At 36.2% G+C, this 26,734-nt stretch overlaps 2 protein-coding genes across 2 annotated transcripts; one reads left to right on the forward strand and one right to left on the reverse strand.

Moving 5' to 3' along the window:
• Nucleotides 1-20,152: 20,152 nt before the first annotated feature.
• Nucleotides 20,153-20,863, forward strand: LOC141718414 (uncharacterized). The gene has a single exon (XM_074520794.1). It carries the CDS (start codon nt 20,153-20,155, stop codon nt 20,861-20,863), a length of 711 nt encoding a protein of 236 aa, XP_074376895.1.
• Nucleotides 20,864-21,446: 583 nt separating this feature from the next.
• Nucleotides 21,447-26,426, reverse strand: LOC141717894 (uncharacterized). Its single transcript, XM_074520129.1, has 4 exons — nt 26,219-26,426; nt 25,463-25,818; nt 25,007-25,049; nt 21,447-22,280 (listed from the first exon to the last, which is right to left on the reverse strand). Exons 1-4 carry the CDS (start codon nt 26,340-26,342, stop codon nt 21,826-21,828), a joined length of 978 nt encoding a protein of 325 aa, XP_074376230.1. The 5' UTR covers nt 26,343-26,426; the 3' UTR covers nt 21,447-21,825.
• Between the last annotated feature and the right edge of the window lie 308 nt (nt 26,427-26,734).

Raw genomic sequence — 26,734 nt, forward strand, 5'->3', positions numbered from 1 at the left:
AAATGTGCTACAGACTTATTGTTACACAAGCTACTCACTCGATGGATAATAAATCATCATCCGTCTTGAGTCATCCATCGGGACTATAATCCTTATCCATCGAGTGCTACATTTTTCACTAAGTAAAATCTACCAAGGTGTTTTGTTAATGAAATCATCAAGTTCTCAACATATCCACAACAATCTCCCCCAATTTATGTCTACTGGAATTGTAACCATAAATTAAGAGAAACTTGATGATAACAAAACACCCTAAAAATACAACTTTGAAAGTAAGTAGATAAAACAGTAAAGTGATTCAATTAACAAAATGTACAAAGATTAGCTCACAGTCATTTTCAAGGTGCTCATCTAGCCTGAGCAGATTAATCTAATTCCTTGAAGGTCTGGATCTCTTCCTAAGCTTTCTGTTATTTTCTTCTATCTGATTTTGGAGCTGTCTGTGGAATTCCAGTTCATCAAATTCTGAGAGATTTAGCTTTTCTTACATCTCCAAAAGAGTCTCATTGCTAGAGATGCTTAATTGATCTTCTAATCTGAAAATTCTTCTAACTCCTTTGTCATCCATGAACTCCATCAGCCAGTAGGGCCTTAGATGCACTCTACTTCCTGTGTAAGGAATAGTTAGAGTCTTTGGGAGTGCATCTTTAGCTCTAATGCTCCTCAGTTCTTCAATCTTCTTTAGAACCAGTCTTCTTGCAGTTACATTGAATCCAAAGTTCTTCTTGAATGATGAATAAACCTTTATCAGTACATCTTGGCTTTCTTGAAGGATCCTGTGAAGTGGCCATTGAATCTCCTTTCCTCCCTTGTACTTGAAAACTAACCTTTCAGGTAGATTCCTGTAGGCATCAATCCCTCTCACTTCTTCTAGTCCATCTAGATAGAGATTTAGATCAGAGAATTCCTTGATGTCACACAAGTACATGTAATCTCCCTTGTTGACTTTGGATTGTGCTTTAGTTAGAGATTTGGATTTGAGAGGTGACAACTTCACTTTCTTGACTACTCTTGACTTTGTTCTCTTTGGCTTGTTAAGGATTGGCAAATTGAAGTCAGGAATTGGTAAACTCACCCACTCCATTGGTTCATCCTTAGGCACAATAGGTTCACCATGAATGTTCCTGTAAGGATCCACCCTTTAATGTCTTCAAATACCACGGAGGGTTTTGATGTTATAGTTGTAGTTGGAGTGGATTCCTTGGAAAACTGATCCTCCAATTCCTTATCAACAAAGTCCAATTTCCTTTTGGTTCTTTTGGCCAATTCCTTGTATCTTTGAGGTTTCTTCTGTTGTGGTTCAACTTGCTTCTTTAGATCTTGAGATTCAGTGATTTCAGATGGCTGAGCAGGAATTTGTTGTGTTGGTTTCACAGCTTGTAGCTTGGCCAAGATAACAGCTTGCTCTTTCTTTTATGTAGCCTTTTTAGCATCTAGAATAGCTTGCTTCTTTTCTTGCTTCAATCTTGCCTTTTATTCTCTCTTTGCTTGAGCAAATTGAGGATGTCCAGCCACCACACAAATTTCTTTCCCATTCCTGAAAACTTTAGCAATTCTCCTTTTTAAGGCTGAATCAGCTGGATCCTTGTAGAAGGCAATTGACCCTGACAACAGTTTCTTCTCATTAGGCTTAGGTGTCTCATATACTGTATCCAAAGGGTTCTTTAATGATGATTTTGGATAGTTCACCCTTGGCTTCAGAATTATTTTAGCCTTTGGAGATTTGATGCAAGATGGTTGTCCCCTTTCTAGATAGTTCATGCTCATTTCATTCACAGAGATTTGCCTGACTTGAGAGTGATGAATGGCTGACTTTTCTGGCTTCTTTGCTAGACCAAACTTCTTCTGAATATCCTCATCAATCTTCTCTCAGTTGATTGGCTTCAACTGTTCCTTTTCAGCTGCTCTTAAATTGGCTGCTGCTTCATTTATCATATCAATGCTATCTTTGGCTGGTGGCTTGGTGAAAGTAATTGAAGGCACAATTACTTTAATAACTTCAATATTGAGCACTTTTTGCTCCCCCTCACTCCTAGAATTCTCTTCCTCCCCCTTTTTGTTATCAGCAAGTTGAGTAGAGGAGGTATGTGCAGCCACCAGTTTCTGAAGCAAATCTGTTTGTTGAGCTTGATGCAGATGAATTACTGTAAGAGATGCTTCCATAGCTGTCATCCTTGTATCCAAGGCATCTATCTTTGTGGAAAGATCAGAATTTTTCCTGAGCTGTCTCTTAATATCAAGCATTGTAGCTTTTGGAAGCTTAGAGTCCATTTTGTCAGAAGTAGACTTCTTCATCTCATCAATATATCCTTTGATGGTGTTGACATCTCTAGCATGTTGGAAACCTTAAATTTGTTGTAATTGCAGAGAAGCAAGATATGCTTGAAGGAGCTTCTTGGTGTTGGCATTTATGGTGGTTTGAAGAGCAGAATTTGTCTGATTTATGAGTTGAATCAGGGTTGTCTTGAAGTAGTGTTCATCACAATGCTTTGAAAATGCCCATGATGGCATGCCTGATCTTGAAATGGAACCTACTTCTCCCCCTATATCCAATGGCTCTTCTTCACTATCTCCACCTTCATCTCCAAAGAAATCTGTTGAACCACCAGTTTCATAATCAACATCACCAGCTGTAGAGGGCAAAGCTATGATGGCAACCTTGGCTCTTAGCATTGACTATGTGGTGTGCACCAAATTGAGCATCCTTTCTGCATTATCATTGCCCTTTTCAGCTAGAAGTTGATAAGCTGGAACAGGGTGAGTAAATATCTCAGCATCAAGGGAGGTGGAATCTATAACAGCTTGAGGTTGCTGGGATAGTCCCTCCCTGTCTGCATCTGGGACATCCATTAACTCACTTGCAATGACATCCATCCTTATAGCTCATGTACCTGCATTTCTCTCGTGTTCTCTCTTTTGTTGCATCAAGGTCTCACCTTGGCTCCCCATCCTGACACCCTCACCTTCACCATCTAAGGTGGGACTCATCTCACTCTCTTTTACCAATCCTGAAAAACTGGATTGCTTATATTCACTCTTTTCCTCTCCTTTTTCCTGGGAGCAACCCAGACTCTCACTCATAACACTTTCTTCCCTCAATCCTAAGAGTGACTGTACTACCACTAAGTCTTCTGCACTTGAGATAATTGATGAAATTTTGAGATGTGCAGAGACACTCGACGGATGAGGGATATCCATCGGGTTAGCAGTTTGACTATCCGACGGATATCTGCTATTAAGCTTATCCATCGGGATACAATCACTACTCGATGGATGAACAATATCCATTGAGAGAGTAGGAATAAATGAGTTAGGAGTGGAAACTATTGTGGACTCTGTGCAGATTGATGAAAATTTTGGCACAGATGTCTCAACAGTTCCTGAAAGCATTGGCAAGTGAGCCAACAAATCATCCAAGAGATGATGCTCACTTGCACTAGATTTTGGCTTCCCCAACAGAGTTAAAGAAGGGGAATCAGGAATTGATGTGTTGATCATATCCATATCCAGAGAGTTTGTGGGAGAATTTGGTGTTTGGGGTGCTTCTATAACTAAAGATTTTGGCTGTGACTCCATATTTATTGGAGCCACATCAAGCTGACTTTGAGAAGGTGTAGTGACTGTGTCTTTAGCACCAGTTTGCACAGTGTGTGAACCCTGTGCATCCCCAAAAAATTTTGATTTCTTCTTTCTGGCATAAGTTTGGGGTGAGCTAGTGTTCCTTACCCTTTTGGCCTGTGCTCTTGGCTGAGAGCTTTGTTCAATAGCCACATCCTTTTGGGAAGATGCAGCTAGAAATGAGATTTTATCATTTTTAAGCATTACAGTTTGTTGGGAAACTGTAGTGTGGCTAGGCTGGGAAACACTCACCTCTCCAACCTTATCCTTAGGGTTTCTTTTATGTTCACCCTGTCCCTCACCTACCTTACCCACCTTCACACTCCCCTCTTTGGGTTTGGTGGATTTTACAACTGGCATCTTTTGAGAGATACCAGAGGGGACTTTCTTTAATTTGGATTTTGAAATTTTTGATGGCTTAGTAGCTTGGGTAGGCAACTGTTGGGTCATTGACACAGTTGTCATAGCTACACTAGAATTCAAAGAAATCTGTGAGGTTGGAAGAGTAGGGACAGATCAACTTACCTCACTTACCTGAGGTGCTTCCATTGCAGAGAAATAGAAGAGTGGCACCTCCTTGTGATGGTTTACCCTATTTAAATCTGTAATAATTCTTCTCTCTTGAACCCAACAATCTAATTTGTTGTTTGGGTTCTCAAGCACAATTTCCTCAGAGAGGTGGTTAGCTAGCATCATGAAAAATCTAGCATAGTAAACATTTTTACCCCTCTTGTTTAACTCCCCTAATTTAAACCCCAACTCAAACAAAACAAGATCACTAAAATTAAAAAACTTATCAGTGACAAGCATGTAAAGCATGTTAAGCATTGATATATTGACAAAATCAAAATTACTGATTTTACCATAAAAGACCTTGGTGACTACATCACACATGAAACTTCATTCTTTCCTAAGACCCAACCTCCTAATATCACTTAACTTAGAAGTAGAGAGTGCATAGTTCATGGAATTAAGCATATTAACAATATCAGTATCTGTGTGTGGTGAGGTCACAGTATTATCAGGAATTTTGAAACATGCTTTAATAACATCACTACTGATACAAAATTTCTTACCTTTCATGGTGAGTGTGATGGTCTTATCAGTAGAGTTGTATGCAGCAGTCGTCCACATCTCTTCAACAACCTCACAGAAGATGGTGGGTGATTCTAGCATTGCATAGCTGAGTTTGCAGTTCTTCACAAAATCCATCATTTTATGGTAGTCACTTGATTGTTGAATTCCCTTGTTTACTAGAGCCGTGAAGTTGTTTTTCTCATAGATGTATCCAGTTTGTGACATGATCTTCACTACTGGTGCCATTGTTAGAGAGAGTGGAAATTGCAGAGATAGAGATGATAATTGCTTTTGAGAAAGAGAGAATTTAGAGCAGATGATTTAAGAATGATAAAAGAAAAGTAATGTAAATGAATTAAGCTTTTATACTATCTCAAAAATAACTGTAAAAATAATAAAATAAAATAAAGTAACCAATAAGAATTGCCCAAAATAGTCGTTTAAAAATAAACTGTAAAAATTCCTTCAATTATCCGTCGTGTTATACTTATAAACTGTAAGTATACTCGATGGATAAAGTTCAGGGAATTAACGGCTAAGATTCAGACAATTCGACGGATGAGGATAAACTGTTATCCGTCGAGTCATAAAATATTCCAGAAGAATGATTGATTTTTATTAACAAATAGTATTCCGACGGATGATCAAACTCGATGGATAAAGATCATCCGTCGAGATGTAAATTTTGACTTGGCCAAAATTCCATCTGAGACTGAGAAATCAATTAAATTTCTGGCTGCAAAACAACTTGCAAATTATCTGAAAAGATTTAAGAGTAATTTAGCATACCTAACTCACTTACCAACCTTGAAAAGGTGGATTCATCCAGTGGCTTGGTAAATATATCTGCAAGCTGCTTTTCACTTGGAACAAAATGTAGTTCCATAGTACCATTCATTACATGTTCCCTTATGAAGTGGTACTTGATGTCTATGTGCTTTGTTCTTGAATGTTGCACTGGGTTTTCAGTGATGGCAATTACATTTGTGTTATCACAGAAAATGAGAATTCTTTCCACTTGCAGACCATAGTCTAGCAATTGGTTTTTCATCCACAAAATCTATGCACAGCAACTGCCAGCAACAATATATTCAGCTTCAGCTGTGGAAGTAGAAACTGAATTTTGCTTTTTACTGAAGCAGGACACAAGCTTGTTTCCTAGAAATTGACAGGTTCCTGTTGTACTTTTTCTATCAATTCTACAACCTGCATAATCTGCATCTGAATAACCAGTTAGATCAAAACCAGAATCTCTAGGGTACCAAATGCCAAGTTTTGGTGTTCCCTTGAGATATCTGAAAATTCTCTTAATAGCTACTAAGTGAGACTCTCTAAGATCAGCCTAAAATCTAGCACACAAACATGTAGCAAATATTATATCTGGTCTACTGGCTGTTAAGTACAGAAGTGAGCCAACCATGCCCCTATAACTTGAAATATCCACAGACTTTTCAGTAGTCTTTAATTCAAGCTTAGTTGCAGTGGTCATGGGAGTTTTTGCAGATGTACAATCCATTAGATCAAACTTCTTTAAAAGATCATAAATGTATTTAGTTTTACTAATGAATATTCCATCACTAACTTGCTTAACTTGCAAACCAAGAAAGTAAGTTAGTTCTCGCATCATACTCATTTCATACTTACTTTGCATCAATTTGGCAAACTTTTTACAAAGTTTTTCATCTGTAGAGCCAAAAATAATATCATCTACATAAATTTGAACAAGTATACTAGAGTCATTAACATTTCTAAAGAAAAGAGTTTTATCTACAGTACCTCTAATGAAGTGATTCTCTAAAAGAAACTTTGACAAAGTGTCATACCAGGCTCTAGGTGCTTTCCATAAAGTGCTTTTAAAAGATAGTAAACATATTCTGGAAAGTTTGGATCTTCAAAACCAGGAGGTTGACTGACATAGACTTCCTCCTCCAAATCTCCATTCAGAAAGGCATTTTTGACATCCATTTGATAGACTTTGAAATTGGCATGGGCTGCATAGGCTAAGAAGATTCTGATGGCTTCAAGTCTTACAACAGGAGCAAATGTTTCATCAAAATCTATTCCTTCTTGTTGACAATAGCCCTTAGCAACCAATCTAACCTTGTTCCTGACTACTATGCCATTTTCATCCATCTTGTTTCTGAATACCCATTTGGTGTCTATTGGATTCTTTCCTTTAGGCTTGGGCACCAGCTTCCATACCTTATTCCTCTCAAATTGGTTTAGCTCGTCCTGCATAACTAAAATCCAATCAGGATCTAACAAAGCTTCTTCTACCTTCTTTGATTCTTCCTTAGAAAGAAAGCTGTTGTATAGACATTCTTCTTGAGTTGCTCTCCTTGTTTGAACTCTAGAAGATACATCACCAATAATGAGCTCAAAGGGGTGATCCTTTGTCCATTTCCTTTGTTGAGGTAGATTTGCTCTAGATGAAGAGGCCTCATTGTTGTCTTGATGTGTGATTGAGTTTTGATTGTTAGAAACTCCCCCTGAGTTAATGGATCTTGAATTTGATAAAGGGGAGCTTTCTATAAGTGATCTATTCTGACTTCCAGCTTCTTTTGATGACCCGACGGATGGTGAATTTTGAGTACCGACGGATGAGGCTGGTTGTCTCCCGACGGATAAGGCAGATTGTCTCCCGACGGATGAAGCATTATGCAACTCGACAGATGTTGAATTTTGTGCTTCATTGGTAGTAGATTTTTCTGCATTATCCTTTGATACTATTTCTTGATCACTTTCATCATCACTGTCATCACTAACCATCTCCACATTATCAAATTTGAGGCTCTTATGGTAATCTCGATCTTGCAGTCCTTCAATCTTTTTATCATCAAACACAACATGTATTGATTCCACAACAATGTTGGTTCTTAGATTGTAGACTCTATATGCTTTACCAATAGCATATCCAATAAAAATTCCTTCATCTGTTTTAGCATCAAACTTCCTATTCTGATCAGTTTGATTTCTCAAGATATAAAATTTGCAGCCAAAGACATGAAGAAAATTTAGAGTTGGCTTCTTGTTCTTAAACAGTTGATAGGGAGTCATGCATTTTTCTTGATTAATCAGAGAAATATTTTGAGTGTAGCATGCAGTATTTACAGCTTCACCCCAAAAATATGTTGGTAACTTAGACTCTTCAAGCATTGTCCTTGCAGCTTCAATAAGTGATATGTTCTTCCTTTCTACTTCTCCATTTTTTTGTGGAGTTCTTGCTGCTGAGAACTCATGCAAAATCCCATATTCTTCACAAAATGCTCTCATGACAGAATTCTTGAACTCAGTTCTATTGTCACTCCTGATTCTTCTAACTTTGAAATTAGGATGATTATTGACTTGCCTTATGTGATTGATGATGATTTCACTAGCCTCATCTTTAGACTTTAGGAAATATGTCCAAGAGAACTTTGAGAAATCATCTACAATTACTAGGAAAAATCTTTTCCTTGAGATGGACAACATATTGACTGGTTCAAACAAATCCATGTGTAGCAGTTACAAAGGTTCTTCAATTGTTGAATCAAGCTTCTTTCTGAATGATGCTTTAATCTGCTTTCCTTTTTGGCAGGCATCACACAATCCATCCTTAGAAAACTCCACTTGAGGAATGCCTCTAACCAGTTCTTTCTTTACTAGTTCATTCATGGTCTTGAAATTTAGATGGGATAGCTTCTTGTGCCATAACCAACTTTCATCCTGACTTGCTTTGCTGAGAAGACAAGTACCAGATTCTGCATTTGATGAGTTGAAGTCAGCTAGGTACACATTTCCTTTTCTCACACCAGTGAGAACCACTTTGTTGCTCCTCTTGTTAGTCACAACACAGGCTTCTGAGTTGAAGGTTACTGAGTTGTCTTTATCACAAAGCTAGCTGATACTCAACAAATTATGCTTGAGACCATCCACTAAGGCAACCTCCTCAATGATGACATTGTCTTTTGAAATCAAGCCATATCCCACAGTATAACCCTTGCTGTCATCTCCAAAAGTAATACTTGAGCCAGCTCTCTCTTTGAACTCTGTGAGCAGGGTAGAATCATCAGTCATGTGTCTTGAACAACCACTATCCAAGTACCATAGATTCTTTCTATTTCCCTGCACACATCAAAATCAAATCAAGTTAATTTTGGTACCCAAATTTCCTTGGGTCCTGCCTTGTTAGCTTTCTTTTTATGTTTCTTAGGCTTTATCTCATTTGACTTGGGGATATCAGATTCATCCTTAGTCATTTGAGTTGAACCTTTGAAACCATTCATTATAACAGAATTATCATGCATATTTTGATTAAGAGGAAATGGCATGCTGTTAGTAAATATGTTATTCCAGTAAGGCATGCTAAATGGCATTTGTGGCATACTAAATGCAGCATAATAAGGATTAGGTGCAAATGGCAGATTAGCAAACTGTGCATTCATATTCTGTGTAGACATAGCATTCATAGGCATAGAAGGCATGGCATTCATATTGGGAAAATGAGGTGGCACAAAATATGGAAGTAGGAATGGCAGTTTTGCAATTAACAGATAAATAATTTACACTACCACACTTGACACAGATTTTTCTAGGAGCATATTTATCAGGTGTGTAGTTATTATGCTTGTTAATTCCTAATTTACCATTTCTATTATTTTTCCTTTTAGCCTCTGTTTTAATCTCAATCTTTTCAAGTCTTTCAATCAATTGCTTGACAGTCATATGACTAACATTAGCCTTTTTCTCCTTCTTCACTTGACTGGATTCTCCTGGAACAAAATTCTTGGAAACTGATCCATATTTCTCATTTAACTTGACAAGTTTAGCTTTACTCACAGGCTTGCTCACAGTCGACGGATGAGGATTTATATCACTCGACGGATAACCCTTTTTGTTATCCGACGGATGACTCTCATCATCCGTCGAGTCTACATATGTTAGCAATTCTTCAACCAAATTGGATTCCAGCTTCTCATTATTCTTCTTCCAGGCTACATCACAAAAGGACTCGATACCTTGAACTTTGGTGATTTGAGCATGAACATCTCTAGATGTTTTCCATGCCTTAATCACCTCATATTCTCGTTCAAGCTGCTTCTTCAAGATCTCTTCTTTCTTCAAGGACTCAGTTAATTCATCCTTAGTAATTTTACACTCAATTCTTAATTTTTCAAATTCAATGAACTGAGACTCTAGCACATTATTCCTCTCACTTAAAAACACATTGTTTTCTTTGATTTTAGCATTTTCCTTAGTAAGAGACTTAAGTGTAACACGCAAATGATATAATTCTGTAGACATGTCATTTATGGAATCATTACACTCAGCTTTAGATAAATGTGCAAGGTTAGTGGTGATTACCTAATTACTTGAAGAACTTGTCTTTGTTTCATCAGACTTGGCCATTAGGGCTAGATTGACATAGCCGACATCCTCATCTTCATCCAGACCATCCGCTGCTCAGTCATTTTCTTGTGTAATAAAAGCCCTTTCCTTTTGTTTGAGCAATTCAAAATATTTCTGTTTATAATCCCCAGGCTCAAACTTTTTCTTGCTGGAATCTGACTTTCTACACTCACTGGCAAAGTGCCCTGCCAAGCCACATTTGAAACATTTGAATTTTGATTTATCCACCTTGTTTCTATTTGGCTTAGCTGCTCCAAAGTTCTTCTTGAACTTGAGCTTGGAAAATCTTCTAGAAAGAAATGCTAGATGTTCATCAATATCTTCCATGTCATCTTGGCTCAAAGAATCTTCATTTTCTGCTACCAGCCCCTTGCCCTTGTTTTCACAGACCCTTAAAGTTGATTCAACATCTTCCATCTTCATCTCCTTCTCTTTCTCTAACTCAGCAACTAGTGCAATGGATCCTCCTTTCTTCTTTCCTCTCTCCATCCTCTCATCTTGCTCTATTTCAAGCTCATAAGTTTTCAGGATGCCATACAGTCTCTCTAAAGTAAACTCCTTGTAATCTTGAGAGTTTCTCAATGAGACTGTCATAGGTTTCCATTCCTTTGGAAGAGATCTAATAAACTTAAGATTGGAGTCTTTTGTCTGATAGACCCATCCATGCAACTTCAGAGCATTTAGTAGTTTTTGAAACCTACTAAAAATGTCAGTGAGAGACTCACTTTCTTCACTATGAAAAAGTTCATATTGCTGAATTAGTAGCTGCATCTTGTTTTCTCTAACTTGTTCAGTGCCATCATAGATAATATGTATTATATCCCAAACTTCCTTAGCAGTTTTGTAATTGATGATGTTGTCAAACATGTCACCATCAACTCCATTGAATAGGATATTCATGGCCTTCTTATCTTTCCTGACTTGTTCAATATCAAGATTAGACCATTCATGCCTTGGCTTGGGGACAAATGGCTCATTTCCAGTTTCAGCTCTCATTGGTACATGAGGGCCTCTTTCTATGCAATCTACATAGGCCTCATCTTGAGAAAGTAAATGAAGATGCATGTTTACCTTCCAGTGATGGTAATTATCTTTGTCCAGAAAAGGAATCTTAACTCCAGCATCCTTCTTGTTCATCTTGCTGTTTTGTAGTGATCTTTAAACTCTTTGTTTATCAAGAGCTTGCTCTGATACCAATTGTTAGTCCCTAACAATGCAACAAGAATTACAGAAGGGGGGTTAAATGGAATTCTTGAAACTTTTTCACAAAGATATAAAATGTTCTATCTTAATAATATATAACTGTGTGAATTGATTTGCAAAGTGCGGAATAATAACTTGGAATGAATCAAAACACAAGTCTTTAAAAACTTTCTGGTGGATTTGAATGTATCCACCAAAGATATATATTATATCAAGAGAACTCTGTGTAGCAATTAGCTCACAGCTGCTTATAGATTTGAACAACTAAGTTTACAGAGAAATGCTAAGAATGCAGCTTACAAATGTTTCTCTGAGAATTTCTTGCTTATTGTTCATTTTTGTTCTATTTGCTACTTCTTGGTTTATAATCACCAAGATTACAAAGTAATAAGACAAAATAATAAAACAAAACCTATCAAGTCTAATACTATGATGCTTCATTACTCTATTCCAGCATCTTTGAATATCTTCATAATAGCATGGAAATGGCAATGCTTCTTTGTTCTCTAAAACCCAGTTGAATAGGCTTCCACATTCCATTTGCATACACTCGACGCATGTGACTGTGTTGTCACTGTCAACATATGTTTGAATTCTTTATCCGTCGGGTTCATGATCATCCGTCGGGTTGCCTTGTTAATCATTCGTCGAGTGGCATTATTGTTTATCCGTCAGGTAGCTATCTGACACTTGACTTCATTTCGTTTATGCAGAATTACAAGACATCATCTATGTACAATTAATCAACCTATTCTGCATATCTAGTTAAAGTCAACATGACTTGAGTATGACTACAGAATCTAAACAATGTGTATGCAAAAATGTGCTACAGACTTATTGTTACACAAGCTACTCACTCAATGGATAGTAAATAATCATCCGTCGGGACTATAATCCTTATCCATCGAGTGCTACATTTTTCACTAAGTAAAATCTACCAAGGTGTTTTGTTAATGAAATCATCAAGTTCTCAATATATCCACAACAATGCTATGACTCAGGAGGCATAATCATAAATTCTCCTCCTGTGGGATTCGAACATGTGACCAAAAGGATAGTTATCCCCTCTTTAACCAACTGCGCCTACTCTTGCGGGCTCAACTTATCGACTAATATGTATGATAAGTTGGTGGTTATTTATTAAGATTTAAGACCAATTTAATTTGTGATTATAGGATAAAAATATTTTATGTATTATATATATATATATATAGAGAGAGAGAGAGAGAGAGAGTTAAGTTTAATGGAGACCACGTTTTTGTTGGAGATCACGGAGATCATTTATGTTTTGCAACTAAAATATTGCATAAGAACATTACAAAACATATTATTTTGTGAATAATGTTCTACAAAGATCATTATTTTATTCAAAATCTTGAATATCATACATGTACTGCATGTATAACATTACAAAATATTTTATTCTGTGAAATATATTTAGTTTGCAGAACATTTGTTCAAATTTCAGAACATACATATTTTACTTATTAAACTTAAATGATCTTCGACAATTTTAATGAATTAGTGATATTCGTAGAACATACTTCACAAAATAAAATTTATAGTGTTTTGATTGCAGGACATAGGTGGTCTCCGAGGTCTCCAATAAAAATGTGATTTTCATAGAATTTCTCTCTCTCTCTCTCTCTCTCTCTCTCTCTCTCTCTATATATATATATATATATATATATAGGGGGCTACTGTAATAGAAACTATTTTAGCATAGAAACTAGAAACCAAATAATTTTTTTAAAAAAATTACTTCGAAACATAACACATATGGTATGTAAATCGATCGTTGAGAGATGGAGAAAAATACAGTGAAGTCGGATTTTAAAAAAAACTTGCCGTTTGATGAGAAAAATCAAATTAAAAATGGAGGTGAAAAGCTGAGATTGGGTGTGGGAGGCTGTAGATTGGTTATGTGTTGTGCTTTTAGGGGACCATTAGATTAGATTGATCTAATGACTTAGATTAGTTTCTAGTTTCTATTTTAATTTTGCTTTCTATTTGATTATTCCTATATATATATATATATTCGCGCACAAATGAGAATCACTGTTATTATGTGATATCAGACTCAATCCTAACCAATCATTTGTATTTCTTATATTGATCTCTCATTGTGCATTATTTTAAATATCAAAATATTTTCTCACCATCTTCTTTCTCACTCTATCACCTGCCACCTCAAATCTACGCCGAACACTATTTCTGGCCACCACCACCTCTGGAGACCACCAAAAAATCACCACCGGCAAACATAAAATCACCATCGGAAAACTAAAATCATCGCCTAAAAATGAAAAATCACTGGAGACAACCGAAAATCATCACACACGGCTACTATTTCTACCCAACAGATCCGGCCATCGGCTTGTTCATCAACTCCGACCACCAACATCATAATGAAATCCCCAAATTTTATTGTAAAAATAACCAGATTTAGACTATAACCTCCACAATAATATCACATCATTTTCGTCATCATAACACACCACCACCTATATCACTAACAATTTTCACCATTTTAAAAGTACCAAGTAATACTAGATTGTATAAAATCAGCAAAAATATGACAAAAATCTTAGAAAAATCAAATAGAAATAATAGTTTCAGATTTGAGTTCGGTCGATCGTAATTTTGTCGATGAATAAATTAAAAAGGAGTTCAAGAACTGAGAGGGGCGAAAGAATTGTGGCAGCAAGAAGGCGGGGCAAGATGGCAACGCGGAGCGGGGCAGAGGGAATTGATGTTTCACTCGATTTTCGGAGGTGGGATGCGGAGCCTGATTCGGAATTAAAGATCCTTGATCTAGAATAAGGGATAAAGTCTTGGGAAGTAAATCAATTTTCACCAACACTTTAGTATCGTGGAGTTGAAGATCCTTGATCCAGGATAAAGGATAAAACCTCCTGAATCATTACAGCCTCTGCTTCAAAAATAGTTCCCACGACAATTTATAATTTATGAGGAAATCGAAAGAATTTGAGATAGAATTTGTGAACCGAAGAACTCCTCCCACATACTCCAATGTTACATGTCAGGCTCAGGACTGTTACATTGAATATATTGAGTTTATTTTGAAATTTTATTAGATGAATCATGTCTTCTTTACTTATCTTTGTTTTAAAAAAAATTGTGTCAACAAAATAATCCCTTTGCGATATTTTTTTGACTCTTTCATAATTTTATTCACTAATATGTACTTTATCATCTTTGTTAACTTTTGTTAGCCTAATTTTTCTTCCGATTTATAAATGTCAATATTAGTTATTATTATATACTCCCATTTGAATAAACTGGAGGTCAGATTAACACTGGCCTAAACCTTATGTCAATGGTCGGTTCCTTGTGCCATACAAAGTTAAACGACACTTGTGTATGACTTGTATATAATATAATTCTATATCATTTACTTTTTTATATAATTTACATTAAAATTGTATACAGGATCAAGGATTATACATGCAACAAAAAATGTGATTAAATTGAATATATATTAATTACAATAATGGAAAAAATCAATTCAAATTTGATCAAATATTTTATATCTATACTATAATATAATAACTGAAATGCGGTATAATTTGGTTTAACGGTTATCCCCATTTTGGGTATTAAAAATAAAAATAAATAGTGTTTTACATCTACTAAATTACTAAATTGCTAAAATATTATATAGTTTCCTTATAATCCTAAACTACGACCACAACTTATCGTGCTAAAATACAAACACAACTTCTTTCTAATTATTTTATTATTTTTATTATAAATCTATTATTAACATATAATTATATGAATATATGAAAGTTAATGTTATGATTTGATTAGATCAGTAAAATTTTAGAGATATTTATATATTAACGGGAACCTGTGCAACGCACGGGATTTAAACTAGTATTTTTGAAATAAATTATCGTATATGCAACATTGTAATTCTTTATAAATGTAAAATAAAGTGATTACCAAATATGAAAATGTGTGCACGCTTGAATGTCACCGAAGCTAAAATAGAAGTAGATTATTATCTAACCAAGCTATTAAAATTGCACTAAAGCAAAAATTAAATCCCGCTCTTTTCCCCAATGAAGCCTGAGATAAACTCTCCAATTGTTAATTGTTTCTTTCTTCACGTTAAAGCTAATAGACAGTCTAACGTCTTGTCATCTGACATGGTTCCTTAGTAGTGTTAAACCTTGTTCTTTAAACTTTCAGTAATCGTTTTTCTCGCAGTCCTTTTCAACATTATAGATTTGGTAACTATGTCGTCCAGGAAGAGTCTGGAGGAGGAAATGAAGGATAGTTTTGCAAGAATCAAATTGGAAGAAGAGGAGGAGGGGGAATCATATATAAATAATCCAGTGAGAGTCTGTCGGAGATCGATGTACGATGTTGCTTGGTTGGGAGATTTCTTACGGAATCATCTATAGATTTTCAAGATATGCAACATAAAATGGCGTCGCTATGACAACCGGGAAGGGGCATGTATGTCAAGGAGATTGAACCAAATAGATATTTGTTTCAATTCTATCATGAGGTCGATATTAAGAGGGTTATAGATGGAAGTCCTTGGACCTTTGGCAGATTTCAGTTATTGTTTGAGAGACTAAAAAAAGGTGACAATCCAAGAGCAGTGGTGATAAATAAGATTGATCTCTGGGTTCAGTTGCACGGCATGGATCCTGGTTTTATATCCCCGCGAGTGGTAAAAGACGTGGGCAATTACATAGGTACATTTATCGAGTTTGACACAAATAACTTCGTTTGAGTGTGGAGGGATTTTCTTAGAGTAAGAGTTACGATAGACATTGATAAACCTATAAAGAGACGTATGAAGCTGAGTAAGTCTGAAAATCAATGATGTTGGGCAAACTTCAAGTATGAAGGAGTTCCTACGTTTTGTTTTATTTGTGGTTTAATTGGACACAGTGAAAAGTTTTGCGCCTGAATATTTGATACCCTAATAGAGATGATTGAGAAACCATATGGGAGTTAGATGCGAGCAGAACGAAGAGGAGAAATCATACGATTAGTGCTAAATGGATCAGACAAGGCAGTTCATTTTCGGTGGACGATACAGTTGGAGGAGGAGGTGCTACGGGGAGAGGCGGAGAAGCCGTAATTGTTAAGGAAAGAGAACATAATTCCATGATTTTAGGGGATGCAGTTGGCGCATTTAAGGGTGGCGAATTGTTAGCTGGGAGAGTGATTATAGGAAATAGAAAAGATAAGGTTGTTGAACGTGCTAAAAAATCAGGAAATAATATCCACAAAGAAAATCGAGCGGGAAAAAGAAGCAACAGAAATTGAAAGTATTGGGCTTAGTGTTTCGGACCAAAGAGAAGATGCACAGAAGAAGATAATAACGTTGGACCTGATGACAGAAGTAGCCCACTAGATGTCATAATGCTAGAGACTGAAACGGATCCAAAAAACGTAATATTGGCGGGCTCTGTAACGGAGACCCGCCTCTCATTATGAGTTCGTTGAGTTGAAACTGCCAAGGGTTGGGCCTCCCTTGGAATATTTGGTTCCTTGCTGACCTAGTACGTCAAGAAAGGCCTGTTTTAATATTTCTGTGTGAAACGTTAAGTCGTAAGGGTAAGTTGGAGTTTATTCAAAATAAGTTAGGCTTTGAAGGCCTTTTCGTTGTTGAACCTCAAGGGCGTAATGGGGGCTTAGCGATGTTGTGGAAAGAACAAGACCAGGCAACAATTCCCAGCTTTTTGTAAAACCATATCGACGTGAATGTTAAGGTTGATGAGATGGGCAGCTGGCGTCTAACGGGCATTTATGGCGAGCCAAATAGAAATAATCGTTGGAAGACCTGGGACTTGCTTTGTAATTTAGCTCAAGACTCTAATCTTTCATGGTGCTTGGTAGGAGATTTCAATAATGTAGTAAGTTAAAAAGATAAGAAAGGAGGGGACCCCTATCCAACAATGCTCGTTGATGGTTTTAATGAGGCATTAGCTGATGCAGGGTTAGTTGACATGGATATTGTGGGACATTAGTACACTTGGGAACATAGCTGAGGCAAACCAGAATGGACAGAAGTTTGACTTGATCGTACTGTAGTTACAGAAAATTGGCTTGAGGATTTCCCGTTGGCAAAATTGTATAACCTTGAGAGCTCTACTTCTGATCACATCCCCATTATTCTCGTGCCAAAAAAATCTGAGAGGAGACAAATAAGGGAGAAATTTAAATTTGAGAATGCGTGGTTAGTTGATCCAATGTGTACCCAACTAGTTAAGGAGAGTTGGGAGGATGCTGATGATTCTGATATTCAGCAAAAGCCGAGGAAATGCGGATAAGTTTTGAAAGAATGGGGAAGGAAGGAGGTTACGAGTAAATTTGGTTTTAAGATAAAGAAGTACAAAGCTGATTTGAAACGGAATAGAGGGGGAAGCGACGCGGAATCTTTACAGCGATATGATGAAGCTAAATATATGTTGCATAAAGTATTGGATCAGCGGGAAATTTTTTGGAGACAACGATCTAAGCAGTTGTGGCTTCATGCTGGTGACAAGAATAGTCGATTCTTTCATAACTCGACAACTAATAGAAGAAGGTCGAATCAGATTCATAGGCATAAAAGTGCAGAAGGGGAGTGGATGGAATTGGATAGTGGCTTACAAGAAGTCATCATAGGTTACTATAGAGGTCTTTTTACGGCTTCTGATGTCGAATGGGAGCCAGTGATTGAAAGCATTGATCAGGTCATTACCAGAGAGCAAAATGAGTTTTTCTGTCTAAAATTACAAAGGCAGAGGTGAAACAGGCTTTGTTTCAAATGCATCCCGACAAGTCACCGGGACCGGACGGAATGACACCAACTTTTTATCAAAAACATTGGTCTATAGTGGGGAAGGATGTGGTTGCAGTGGTGAGAAGTTTTTCCAGAATGGACAGGTTCCTCAAGGATTAAATGAAACAAATATCGTTTTAATTCCTAAGAAGAAAAATCCTACTGAAATGGGTGAACTCAGATCAAAATCACTTTGCAATGTTTTGATCAAAGTTTAATTTTGATCTAAGTTATAACGAAGATGATGGTGAACCGTATGAAAATGTTTTTAATTGATATCATAGCTGAAAATCAAAGTGCGTTTGTGCCAGGCAGACTAATTTCAGAAAACATTATGATATCCTATGAGGTGATGCACTATTTGAAACGTAAGAGGAGAGGGAAGGAAGGAAGGAAGTATGACAATAAAACTAGATATGAGTAAGGCTTACGATAGAATTGAATGGAGCTTTCTTCATGTATTACTTCGCAAAATGGGATTTGATGATTGGTGGATACATTTATCGCTTCAGCGTGTTACTACTGTTTCCTACGTAGTCACTTACGGTGGAAGAGAGATGGGACCGATTAGTCCTTCTCAGGGGATCCTTCAAGGTGATCAAATCTCACCCTACTTATTCATTTTATGTGCTCAAGGTTTGACTGCGTTAATTCGAAAATATGAAATGAAGAAGTGGTTGCATGGTGTTAAAATCAGCAGACGAGCCCCAATCATTAGTCATATGTTTTTTGCAAATGACCCATATATATATATTGTCGGGCGAATATGGAGGAAACTAGTAAAATGCTGGAGATGTTGGAAGTGTATGAGAAGGCAACAGGCCAGAAGGTCAACACCCAAAAATCATCGGTGTTTTTAGTGCTAATATGGTAGTCCAAGATCGAACTAGCATCTGTGAATTCCTAGGGATGATAGAAGCATATAAGAATAGCAAGTATTTAGGTCTGCCAAGTATTTTGGGTAGGAAAAAGTCAGCGTTGCTAGGTTATTTGAAAGATAAGGTAATGACAAAAGTCCAAAGATGGGATGAGCGATGGATATCGAAAGGTTGTAAAGAAGTTCTGATCAAACAGGTTGCTCAAACAATCCCTAGTTTTGCAATAAATGTTTTTCTATTACCACTGGAAATCACGAAGGAGATAGAGAGGGTGTTGTCAAAGTATTGGTGGAATCAGGGCTCTACGCAAAAGGCTAGTATTCACAGGATGAGCTGGGAGAGGTTGAGTCGAAGCAAAGCTCAAGGAGGGATGGGATTTCGCAATTTCAGAGACTTTAATCTCGCCATGCTAGCCAAACAAGGAAGGAGACTATGCTCGGATTCAAATAGTTTGGTTAGTCGAGTTTTCAAAGCTCGATATTTTGAAGATGGGGTTTTTTTATCAGCAGAGTTGGGAAACAACCCGAGCTTCGTTTGGAGGAGTATATGTGAGGCGAAGGATATTATAAAGTAAGGGATCAGATGGATGGTTGGTTCAGGAGAAAAGATAGATATTTGTAATCAACCATGGTTGCAGGATATGATAAACCCATATATCATGTCTAACAATCAAGCTATCCGGAAAAATAAAGTTTCGTCGTTGATGCGTATTGGAGACAGGAGCTGGGATGAGGAGATTGTCAAGGACTTATTTAATGAAAGGGATCAAAGATGCATTCTGTCCACAAGGATCCACAACAGGTTGGTTGATGATAGGTTGTACTGGAGCAGAGAAGCATCAGGAAGCTCTTCGGTAAAAAGTGCATATAGAATGCTGCAGGAGAGGAAACCCAGGGGGAATTACAGAGACAATTCGAAGTTCTGGGACTATATGTGGCGCATTAAGGCTCCAGCAAAAGTTTTAAATCTGGTTTGGAGAGCGGTATCTGATGTACTTCCTACGCTCTGTTCTTTAAAACAGAGACATGTGTCTGTGGTCAACACTTGCCCTATCTATAATGGTGTGGATGAAACGACTGTTCATGCTTTAGTTACGTGCCCAAAAGCTACTCATGTTTAGAGCTTGATCATATCTGATATTCATCAACAGTTGCAAGGAGATTTCTTTGAATGTATGGAGAGAGTGTTGGGACAGATAGATAAAGATAGAAGAGCTTTAGTGGTAACTGTATGTTGGGCTATTTGGAAGGCAAGAAACGAGAAGGTCTGGAGTAATAAAAATTGTTCTCCAAGTGGAGTGTTGTATTCAGCGAAAAGCTACCTTACACAATGGAGAGAAACCCAAAACACGTTGTTTGTGGCTCTACCTCATGCAAGTCTGCCAGAAGATGGAGCTTTTTCTTGGGTTAAACCACAGGAGAATATAGTTAAGGTTAACGTTGATGCAGCCTTGTTTCAAGAACACTTAGTTTTTGGAGCTGGTATGGTGGGTCGAGATTATAGAGGTGAATTGCTTCAAGTTCGAATAGCGCTCTCAGTTGGTGTAGTGCAACCGGAACTTGCAGAAGTGATGGCCATAAAAGAGGTTTTGAGCTGGATAGAGAAGAATAATTGGCTCGAGGGGATTCTGGAAACGGACTGTTTGGTAGCAGCTCAAGCTATCAGAAGCAGGGTTCAAATGCATTCGCCTTTTGGGGTTGTGGTTGAGGAGTGCAGAGTCCTCCTTAATCGTTTAAACAAAGTTACTTTGTTATTTGTGAGACGGTTTGCTAATATGACAGCACATTATGTAGCCAAAATGTCATATTCTTTTCCAGATCGATGTTTCAACGGGGATGTCCCTATTGAGCTGAAAAATGTTTTGTTAAGTGATTTATTAATATAAGTTCTTTGCTTTGCGTAAAAAAAAAACTGCACTAAAGCTATTTTTATTTAAAATTACAGTCAAATTTTTCTAAAACATATTTTAGTGGAACTAATTATATAGTCTACAAATTTTAAAAACCAATTTTTACAAACATAGTTACTTAATTAACGACATAATTATATCAAAAATAAAGTAATGCTAAGTATTCCTAAATTCCAAATTTTGTAACCAATTGACGAGTGAGAGCTTAAATGACGTGTGCTAATGTGACAAAATGAGAAATTTTATTAATGTTGTATGAGAGCTAATGTGATAAAATGAGAAAATTTTATTAGCATTGATGTGAATACAAGGTCCATTTTAAATTTTGGACCATGAAACAAGACATATTTTAAATTTTGGACCATATAAAACAAGACATGTGTCATCGAAATTTTCGGGAACCAAATTAGAGGCCCCAGCATTATCCTTAAAAATATTTTTAATTAAAGTACATTACACTATTTTACCGTAAACACATCTTTACGAACTAATACTTATTTTTAAAAAAGCTATTCCAATTAAAATTCGCATAACAATTATAACATAAATACATAGGTAGTAGAACTAAAACTAATATGAATATAAAATGAAATATTAAATACACATACTAAGATGGAAAAAATAGTAATACCAACCCGTGCATTGCCTTGCACTTAATATAACAAACAATAGAAGGGGGAAATATCCAGGCTGTAATTCAAATTTTTTCTATCTTACCTGCAAAGTATCTTCTATAAGAATGTATATTGGCTAAAGCAAGAAGCTGAGCTTGGAATACACAGCCCTGCGTCACTTGTATGCCAGTTCCCAAAGTTTGGATTATGTTCTTGACCTTGCACCTTCTGTGATGGTAATATGGTAACACAATCACCTTCCTTTCACAGCCAACCGTACTGCTAGGTATGAGCTACAACTCTAGTCCCCTTGCAGCAAAAATATTAAATAGAGGTGACTTCATCACTGCTTTCACCATCACTGCTGCTGCTTCCACTTCCACTCCCACTCTCACTGCTGCTTTTACTGCCACTACCGCTACTTCCTGTCCCACTGCTACTCGAGCTTGAAGTTTGTGTTGCCCTGCCCTCAGCATTAACTTGTTCTCTAAGGGCTTCCGCAGCATTGGGGCCTTTATCCATATCATCATCACTAACATCTATTTCAGCAATCTCATCATCTGTATCATTCTGCTGCGGTATGTTGATGTCAATCCCGGTATGGAATTCTTTCTCAAATACATTACTTCCATTAGCTGCTTCTGCAGCATCTTCATCATCATTATTGAGTATATCCAACTGTTCATCCAGGTCATCAATCTTAACATCCGGAGAAGTAATTTGCAAATTTGGACGAGGAGTTGGCGAACCGACTGTCCTTTCATTCCTAGGTTTAGAATCTGAAGCATAGATATCAAGAAAAAGTTGATGACATGTGCCATAGAAAGTCTGAACGTACGGAACTTTGGCTAAAATTAGAGATATGGTTAATTCACATATATTACAACATTCCGCATAAAAAATTAGCCCAAACAAAAAAAAAATAATATGTAAACAAGACTTAATTCTACAAGTACGTAGAAATGGTAATCAGTTACTTACATTCCTAAAACAACCATTATATGTCACTGTAAAAAGAACTTGGAGAAGTGGTTGTGTTTTTTCATATCCATAAGACCTTTACCTGTCTTAACCTACCATACAAATTAGTGTTTCGATTTTTTTCTCTTTCCTCCCTCAATAACCATATGTTTATCAAATACCTTTTATTTGTCAACAGTTTTTGTATACTTGATTAGCTTAAAAGCTATCTTAAACAATATAAAGATTATACACTTCCCTTTTCTCAAAAGCTGCCGGCTACAATTACAAATTTAGTTTACAACCAAAAAGATAAATAGCTTATAAAAATCAGTAAATATGAGCATTCATTCATTCATTATAATTCACCGTTGGCACGCCATTATACAGTAGTGATCCTCAATGTATAGTACAACCAGAAATTTTTATGTACTTTGAGATGGACAATTATAATTCTGGCAGCGAAGAGTAAAGTTTATATAGCACATCAACTTAACAATAGGATGCTTGACTGCAGCACACTCTGAGCATAAAAGTGACTACTACTGAGAAAAACTTGAAAAGCTATAGCTCATCCTGCAGGATACCACAGATGAAACACCAAAGCCATGTCTACAACTATAGCACCTCAAGCTGGACAGAAATTCAATAAATGCCAACAGAAAAACACTAAATAGCATATTAGCATCTTCTTTGAATATCTGTATAAATGCTTCTAGCATGGTTTAAAGCAAACACATACATAATCTTTTCATACTCCCTTCCTCAAAAGCTGGCAGTAAAGTAACAAAATTTTGTCCCAACACATTGGCAGTATGAATATCAATGTACTACATTAACCTCTTCTTAACAAACTACTACAACGTGATCCTACTATTCACCAGTAAACTAAATAACTGTCCGTCTAAGTTTGATCTTAGTTTATTAAATTAAAGTAACTACTTTGTAAAATCTGTTTTATAAAATAATAATTTTTTTGTTTAGATTAAAATTAATTTAAACTTATATATGTATACATTCTGTTATTAATATGAGTTTGAAAAATGTTAAAACAAGTAAATAGAAGTCACTACTCACGACTTGGTCAAACAAACTTTTCAGTCATGACTTAACAGGGAAAAAAAATAATGTTTCAGTATTTATAATATCAATCAAAATGCTTTTAATTAAATTTAGAAATAATTTTTTAAGTTCCTAGAACAATTTGTTTTAAATTTTATTTAATTTTTAATTAAACTAAAAGTCAAAGACGTCTTCATAAACTCAAAATTTAGTTTTATCACTTAAACTCATACTAATTTGTTTCTAATTTAAATTAAAACTTAAATTGTTAATTTGTGACTATTTAAAATAATTCAGAAATGGCCGATAACGGTAGATCATATCAAGATCAACATTGTTTGCTTAAAATTATCCAAATTATCTTGTAACAACACAACCCACTTACCTGATAATTGTAAAGACTAAAAAATGGAAGGAATTGCTTAACAATAGTATGGGCAGAAAAGTGAAGAAAGTGAAATTCTTAATTTGATAACTTTTGTGTGTACCGGCATTATCAAAGGACGGAGATAGTTTTATTTTATCACTTCTTTCAATAAGCCTGTAATTATTGAATGATCAAAAGAATTTGTAATTGGTAATAGCAGAAAAATCGTAATCACTTACTATTTTTTTTAATTTAAACAATTTTGTAGTTAATTGATGATAAAATAATTAAAAGCAATAATGAAAGATCAAATAAAACAATTTGAATAGAGTCTGTAGATGATGTGTGTATGTGTGTGTGAGGAATGAGGATTAACAGCGAAAGCTGCCAGCCACAAATACAAATTTAGTTTAGAAGTAAAAACATAAATTGCTTGATGCAAGCAGTAAATATGAGCAGTCTTGCCTTCGGTCATTCATTATAATTCACCTTTGGCAATCCTATTAGTAGTGGTGAGTCCTAAAGTGGATTACAACTAGAGCTTTTTAAGTACTATGAAATGGAATATTTTAATTCTGGCAGTAAAGTGTAGAGGTTATAGCACACAAATTGAACAACGGGAAACTTAACTGCAGCTCATTTTGAGTACAAAAGTGACAACTAATGAGAATAGGTTGGAAACTATAGCTCATCCATCACCATCAGCAAGATACCAAAGCCAAGTCCTCAACTATAGCGGCTCAAGCTGGGCAAAAATCCTATAAATGCTGACTAGAAACCTAAATAGCATCTCCATCGAATAAATATCTATAATTGCTTCTAGCATGGTTTATAAACAACGCACATTCTATAAACAGGACATAGACTTTTTTTTATTTTGTTACTTCTTTTTTTATAAATTGTTTGTGTATTACTTATGACTTATGTGGTAACAAATTCGTATAACAAAATTTAATTATAAACGGCTGACTTATCGGAATTGAACCCGACATATTCCCGACAGGTATGGCAACTTTCAGTAAGCCTGGAACTGCTAAATGATTAATATAATTGTAACTGGTAGTAGGATATAACTAATTTCGATGACAGATGCTCTTTAGATGAGAAGGAATTTACCTAAACTCTTGAAGTCTCCGATTTCAATCCGTTCCACCTCAACCTGTACATGTGTCACCAAATGAGAGTTAATAAATAAAATCTCATCAAAATAGTAACCAGGTTCTAATGAAAACATTATAAAGATAATAAATTTGTTGTTTTATTTTCTTTTAAGTTAAAACAGGCACTACAGTAGTGTAACAACAAAATTTATATAAAGAGACAAGGTAGGAGCTAGGTGCCAGAAAAATGACAGGAAAAACTCATGTCAGTTGGTTAATGTTATGTTTAAACCGAGATTGTTAAGATTATACCTATGCACAGACTAAATGCTGCACCGCCCTTTATAGGATAACTCAAAAATATTACTAGTAGCAAACCTAAAGTAGTTATCTTAAAAAAACAAAGTTAACCGTATCACTCTCTACATGTATGTAGATGCATTTTGATTGAATTCTCGAAAAAAATACATACCGATACCGGAAGATTTGTTCCTTTATTAGCAGATTGGAACTTATTTGACTTCCCAACAGGTGGGGAACTAGTCTCAACATCATTTGTCCCAACAGTATTGGCGGCTGCAACAGACTCACCACGTGTCCTCAAATGCCTCAAACGTTTGACAGCACGATGCAATCTCTCTAACCGAAAGGTCTCCCCATCAAAAAATAACACTGCATCATTATCCTTGTAATCCTCACTACTACCTTCAAATGTGACTTTCGGTTTACCGTGTTGATTATTTTGAAATTCAACAGTAACTCTATTGTCCTTGTTTTTAGTCAATGTTCCTGTCTGGTTCTTATCAATTGAGGCTGGTTTAAATTCATCTGCATAACCAAATTATATATAAACAAATAGGTAAAATTTTAAGCAACCACTTTTTATATACATGACAATATGCAGTAAATTAAGTAAAAGCAATAAAGTAAAACAGACTATACAATTTGAATATATATGATGAGGGAGGGGGAGAGAGAGAGAGACGGAGGGAGGGAGGGAGGGAGGCAGGGAGGAAGAGAGAGAGAGAGACAGAGAGAGAGAGACGGAGACAGGGGGAGAGAGGGAGACTGGGGGAGAAGGAGGAGAGGGGGAGAGAGAGAGAGAGACGGAGACGGAGGGAGAGAGGGAGACTGAGGGCGAGGGAGGAGAGAGAGAGAGAGAGAGAGAGAGAGAGAGAGAGAGAGAGAGAGAGAGAGAGAGAGAGAGAGAGAGAGAGAGATGACTCACAGCGAAGAGTGCAGAACTTAGAGGAGGGGTGATGGTCTTTGAAGGAGGAGCCGAGATTGAGATTATACCAGCGATCGGGGGTGGGGGCAGTGTTTGGCTCGTCTTTGTTGTTGATATTAGCCATGAATCGATGAATTTGATGAATCCACGAATTTGATCTTTAATTAGTTTGAGATAGGGAATGCTAATGGGGATTGGGGAAGAAGAGCGAGGGCAAACGAATATTTAAATTAATATCTTTTTTTTTATTTCACTAAATAAAATTGTCAAAAAAAGCGATTAAAGATCAAGTAATTATTTGTTACTCTTTCAAAAAGAAGTAATAATTTATTCCTAAATATTTGAATTGATATTATGTTTCTAAATCTACCTTAAGCAAATTTAAAATTATTTTAATACTTCTTTTACGCAAGTGATATTTACACACCCTCAAAACTATTACTTTTATTTTATTTAGTGACCGTCAACTTCTCATCTTTTTGTTTTCATCCACAGCCAAAATCACTTATAGTACAA

This window comes from Apium graveolens, chromosome 4 (assembly GCF_009905375.1).
Source record: "Apium graveolens cultivar Ventura chromosome 4, ASM990537v1, whole genome shotgun sequence".
Taxonomy (NCBI): domain Eukaryota; kingdom Viridiplantae; phylum Streptophyta; class Magnoliopsida; order Apiales; family Apiaceae; genus Apium; species Apium graveolens.